This window comes from Schistocerca piceifrons, chromosome 8, assembly GCF_021461385.2.
Source record: "Schistocerca piceifrons isolate TAMUIC-IGC-003096 chromosome 8, iqSchPice1.1, whole genome shotgun sequence".
Lineage (NCBI taxonomy): Eukaryota > Metazoa > Arthropoda > Insecta > Orthoptera > Acrididae > Schistocerca > Schistocerca piceifrons.
The window spans coordinates 466,350,754-466,356,753 of record NC_060145.1 but is presented as its reverse complement, the minus strand read 5'-3'; the positions used below and the strand labels follow the sequence as shown (position 1 = coordinate 466,356,753).

Genomic DNA, 6,000 nt, shown 5'->3' with positions numbered 1-6,000 from the left:
GAAGTTATTTGAGTATAAAATGTAACTGATGAAAAGTTCCTGAGGAGTCACTCAAAATTTGTTAACAGAGCAAATGAAAGAATGTGTTCACATAACTTAAAAAAGACTGGAATGGAATACTGTTATGAACCCACAGTCTGAAATAATGACTTAAGAGAAAACTACTCTATAGACCACCATATCTTTTTTCTGCTGAAAAGTATGAAGAAAAAAAAAGTCCTACAGAAAAGCTGTGTTGTCTGTTCGGCTGTTGCTTTCTTTTTGTTGTGAGTAATGATGTTTTTCTTTGTAACTACATACTTTTCAAGTTTCCATCTATTATCTACATCTCCTGCATACTATATGGATAAACACAATTGCTTCAGAAGAATGCCATGTTTATCTTTGTGTACTGTCTTAGTGTTACTAGATAGGACATAGTATTAGAGTGCATCACACATTTCTTGGAACAAAGAACAGACATGCAAGTAAAGTGCAATAAAATGAATAAAATAGTGCATCAACAAAATATACATGAAAATGTATTTAAATGAAAACTAAAAACAAAAAAATGTACACATTTGATACATGCAAAATACAGGATTTTTCTGACTAGCTGATTAATGTCTATGCATATACTATGGTAGGGTTCACTAAAAGGAACCCCAAAACCACTGTCATTGGGTGATACACGACTGGGTGAGACGTGGATCTCTAACTGCAGTCGACTTTTCGTTATCTCCAAACGCACCTACAATCTCCTCACCCGGGGTTCGTTCATCGTTGTCTGAAGAGTCTCTCCGACTTGAGCGAGAGTTCTGCTTGGACAAGGACTGAAAAATAAGAAAATATCATTAATAATTGCGACTGTTATTATTTCAGTTATATTACAAGGCTGCAGAAATGAACTATCATTGCAGATGACAAACGGAAGAAACACTCTTAACACAAACACGGGCAAATGTTATTAAACAATTTCTCCATATGCCTTACTCAACTGTAGATGTTACAAAAAAAATTTCAGTGGTACAGACTTCCACTTATTTGGAAGGAAAATCTCTGATAGGGAGTGGACTGTGCTGTAGGGGTTGGGTGACCGTATTTGGTTTAAAGTCACTCATTCTCTTTACATTAATATAAATATTATTTACAGTTCCTGATAGAACATTACATTACACAGCAGATTTACTTTAGGCCATGGTCAATTTTCTGTCCAGGAGTTTCTGATTGGTGTTCGCTGCACGGAAGAGTATAAGATTTACTAAGGAAATAAATTGCAGATTTTACCACTACAATCCTTTCTCCTAGAAGTAACAGTCAACCAAGGCATATTAGCGTAGAATTTAGAAAGTATGAGAATGGTACTAATAGAAATGAAGTTGGGAAGATGGGTTGTATGTGTGCCTTGGAGGCTCTTTCACTAAAAACATTGTGCAGTACGTGCGCTACTCTGGTCTGAAGTACACCATGTGCATACTGTGTATTAAATACCTCACTGGGCTGTCACTGCACTCTGAACCTTTCATCATTTGAAATGAGGCAACAGTCATGACCTGTTGAATCACACTACATGCCTATTATACAGTTCATGTATGGTTTGGTCTTCTGAACATGTGCAGCTTTACATGGCATTGTGAGCAGTAGCCCTCTGCCAGGTAGCAGACTTCAAATGCCCATTGCAAGCTATTCCCTCAGCAGTGTTTACTCAGAAACTGGTTGAGATGGACCTGCATTCCTTGCAGACACATTGATACATCAACAAATTAGGCAACTTCATTCATAGTCCAGTCATGGTTACCTCCACGTTGACCCAGTTTACTATGATGATTCTATATGACTGACTTATGCATACATACCACTTCAACGTGCCACTTATCTCATTGGTGAAGGGTGAAATGTAATTGACTCTCTTAGGTAATAATGTTTAGTATTATACTTTGTACTAGTAAAATACATGGTACATCCATACTTCATAATGAAAAGCTTGTCTCTTTGGAATTTTGATATTTTAATGGGCTGGTGGGTAGTGGGATAACTCTTTTGGTATAAAAGAGAGGAACATTTCCTGCTTTTAATTTCCTTTATGTAAATGTGAACATTATAAATTGTCATTGTTCCATCCTGGATTTTCGACTGTTTGAACATTATAAATCTTGTAGCATGTAAATACTTTACGACTCAAGGAGACCCACACACTGAAAAGTGGAAGCATTGAGTTATCGATAGGCATGCACAAAAGGGGGAAAAAAAACTTGTCTTTGATGAGCTAGTGTAAAAGTTTTCTTTCTTTTGTGTATGCCGATTGACAACACAACTTCTCCTTTTCAGTGAGTGGTATCCTTTAATCCTAATATAATTACAATGTGAATGTTTATAATGTAAGGTAAAAATGTGCAGTTACTGGGTATGTCATTGTTCAGTGGCATACAAATGAACCATTATAATTTTAAAACAATACTAACTGAATATGAATATTTTTTTTCCAATTGTTGGAGCTTATTGTAAATGGCAAATTTTTCATTGTAAATATAAGTAGCCCCTAATGTTGCAAAAAGTCTGTGTCAGAGAAAAGCAAATATCACAAAACATAATGTTATTAGCTATTGGTGAGAATACTAAGTAATTTACAATGTAAGAACGTCTGCAAAATTGTTCCTGAGTAAGAAATTTAATAATGAAGTGATGGAACATATTAATTGCTGAAAATCTGCAACATGACATGCAGTGGTAGATGCACAACCTGTCTTTGTGGCTTAGTTTTGTACTAATAAACCCCGGCTTCGTTCAAGTATTGAACTCCCACGTATTAAATAGTTTTGATCTTCTGATAACTTTACAAATTAGTTAACGTGTTGACTTGACATTAAGCATGAAAGTGAGAAAAAGTTTTGAAATTATGTGTAAAATTTGCTAGAATTTGCTAAGTGTTCTTATTCTCAAATACTGGATGTAAAGGGTCTGTACATCTAATCCATGAGAAACTGGGGTGGTACACATGAGCCTAGTAAAGATTTGGGGGAAGGGATATTGCCAGAAAAGAGTATGTGCTGGAGAGCACCATTCCCATCTGTCTAGGTTAAATGAACTATTGTTATGGAGACAGGGGAAGAAGGACAGAGAAATGAAACACTTGTTGAAGCAGGGGAACTGTTGTGGACTAGTTGCACATGATACCATCTGTATACAGACACTGTGGCTATGTTGTTGTTTAATTACGGATAGCTGTACAGCTTACCCTAGAAATCTAACGATGAAAATAAATTATTTAACTGGATAGATAAAAAAGCTACTCACCAAGCAGTGGCAGAACACACACATAAGACTGTTGTGATTGGCAAGCTTTCGGAGCTAGTAGCTCCTTCATGCAGAAGAGTTGAAGGGGAAGGAAGAAGGGCAAAGGAAAAAGGGACTGGAGAGGTCTAGGAAAAGGGGTAGATTTTGGGAAAGTCACCCAGAACCATGGGTCAGGGTAGACTTGCTGTATGGGATGAGAATGGGACTGATTGTTAGGGACTGCTTCGGAAAATCTCGTTCGATGCCATCCCCAACAATCAGTCTTTCCTTCTCATCCCGTATGGTAAGCCTCCTCTGACCCATGGTTCTGGTTGACTTTCTCTCAATCTACCACTTTTTCTAGACCTCTCCAGTGCTTTTTCTACACCCTTCTGTCTGAAGAAGGAGCCACTGGCTCCAAAAGATTGCCAAACACAACAGTCTTTTATGAGTGTGTTCTGGCGCCGCTTGGTGAGTAGATTTTTTATCTATCCAATTAAATAATTTTAGCCTAGAAATCTGGCACCCACAGGTACCAAGGTTGCTGGAAAGGGTCTTTCTGATGTTTAAAATAAAATAACCTTCATTGTGGATGTTGATATATGAGGGTTGACTGAAAAGTAATGCCTCCACCTTCGTAACTCTTCAACATTTGGCAGCATTGGTATGCGGCAGGTACTGGCTTGTTTTGTAGCCTCTTCTCTACAGGTCCAGTTGACAGGAAGCCTTAGCATTGAACAGTTGTGTTTTTACAGTGTAAAGTATGGAACCCTGTGCAGACGGTCGGTCAATGTGATTCAAGCAACATGCAGTCATTGAATTTTTGACGGCAGAAGGTGTCACCCCAAAGAGAATGAAAGCAATTTGATGTGAATACTATGTGTCATTGGGTGAGCAAGTTTAAAGATGTTGCGGCAGGAACATCCGACCTGCATGACAAATAAGAGTTGGACATCCTGTGACAGCAACCACAGAGTTTCACAAGTAAAATGTTGACAGATTGATTCAGGATGATTGTCGTATCACTCAGGGAAAAACTGCAAGCAGAATTGGCATTTCCCTAGAACATGTGGGTCACATTATTGCTTTGCTTGGCTATCAGAAGATCTATGCATGATGGGTACCCTGGATGCTGATCCCTGAAATGAAAGTGCACAGACTTGAAATTTACCAGGCACTCCTCTCACATTATGAGAATGAAGATGCACAGTACTAACGTCAACATAGTCACCATAAACTGCTTTCATTCTCTGATGAATCTCCTTTTGGGTGACACCTTCCGCTCTCAAGAATTCAATGACTGCACATTGCTTAAATCGCATTGACCGACTGTTTGCGCAGGATTCCATACTTTACACTGTAACAACACAGCCGTTCAATGCTGAGGCTTCTCGCCAACTGGAGCTGTAGAGAAGAGGCTACGGAACAAGCCAGTACCTGCCGCACACCAATGCTGCCAACTGTTGAAGAGTTACGAAGGTGGAGGCATTACTTTTCTGTCAACTGTCATATTTTATATGGACAAAGTGTTTTTGAGAGCCATCACAGAACAGGAAATTGATATCCAGGTAACTAGCTCATTGAATAATAAGCACTTAATCAAGCAGTTTTTGGGGGCAGATTGAAGCAGAGCAAAGGCTTCTCTTGTTGTGGCTCCTGTTTATGTAGTCATCATTAATGATGCTGAGCAATACAAGGGGGTTAATGGTGTTGGATGGACATGAAGGATTCGTCAAGGTGATCCATAAACACGGCATATGAAGATTTGTTTCAAGACTGATGGAGAAATAATTATGAGAGACAATGTGGTTGGTTAAGCAGAATATGAATGAGACAATAAGGCTTGTATTAAAATGACAGTGGAATAGGTGGTGTCTCATGGCAGCACAGCCATAGGTATAGGAAGAATCAGAGTAACAGTGTATAGGAAAGAATTATCCACAATGAGAAACTAAGAAACTGGTGGTAATGGAACACATAATAATTTTTGCCACTGTCCCCATACTTCCCTCCATTACGAAATTGACGATTCCTTGATGATCAGTCAACTGCAACCTAGACCCATCTGAAACTCCTTTCTCCAGTCAATCCTTAGTCTGCTATATTGTATGCCACTCTATCCCACACTTCTCTCCATTACCAACTTGATGATTTCTTGATGATCAGCCAATGAAGGAAAATTAGGGGAAAAAATTTGCATTGTGGCTAGTGTTTTTATTTATTTTATTATTTTCTCTCTCCTGTGGCTTGAGGGAGTGCCATGAAAACATAGTAAACATCCAAACTGGTGAGGTGTAGGTGTGAGGAGGAGGAGGAGGCGTTAAAAGGTAACCTTATTTTGCTTTTCTTGAACAACTCGAAAACCTCGGCTTCCAGTACAAACGTTTCTCAGTATAAAATTAAAGTACATTAAATTTCCTATTTAATTTGTGTGCAGGACCAATAGCTGTTGTAGGAACCAGAAAAAGCACAGATTATTAAAAATAGCACTTAAATGATAAAGACTAATGTTTATTGTTAAATGAAGTGGGTTAAGAAAAAGTATTGTATGTGTGCATCTCATGTAAGTACAGTAGAGCCTTATTTAGAGATAAATTGTATTCTGTGTGTGTCATGGGCTGGAGGGGTTGGCATTGGAGGGTCGACGCATGAGGGAAGGTAGGTTACTAGATTGTGGTCATGCACTTCCTTCCTTCATAGAGCCACAAACTGAAGAGCAAGTTGGCACGACCCCACTCTCTACACCAT

The 6,000-nt window shown here is 38.6% G+C and overlaps 1 protein-coding gene across 1 annotated transcript in view; it reads right to left on the bottom strand.

The window, feature by feature from the left end:
* Positions 1-564: 564 nt before the first annotated feature.
* Positions 565-6,000, bottom strand: part of LOC124712462 (protein qui-1) — a 1,341,285-nt gene continuing 1,335,849 nt past the window's right edge. Inside the window, exon 31 of the mRNA XM_047242758.1 lies at positions 565-812. Within this exon, the coding sequence (XP_047098714.1) occupies positions 657-812 (156 nt within the window). The 3' untranslated portion in view covers positions 565-656. The remainder of the gene's footprint in view (positions 813-6,000) is intronic.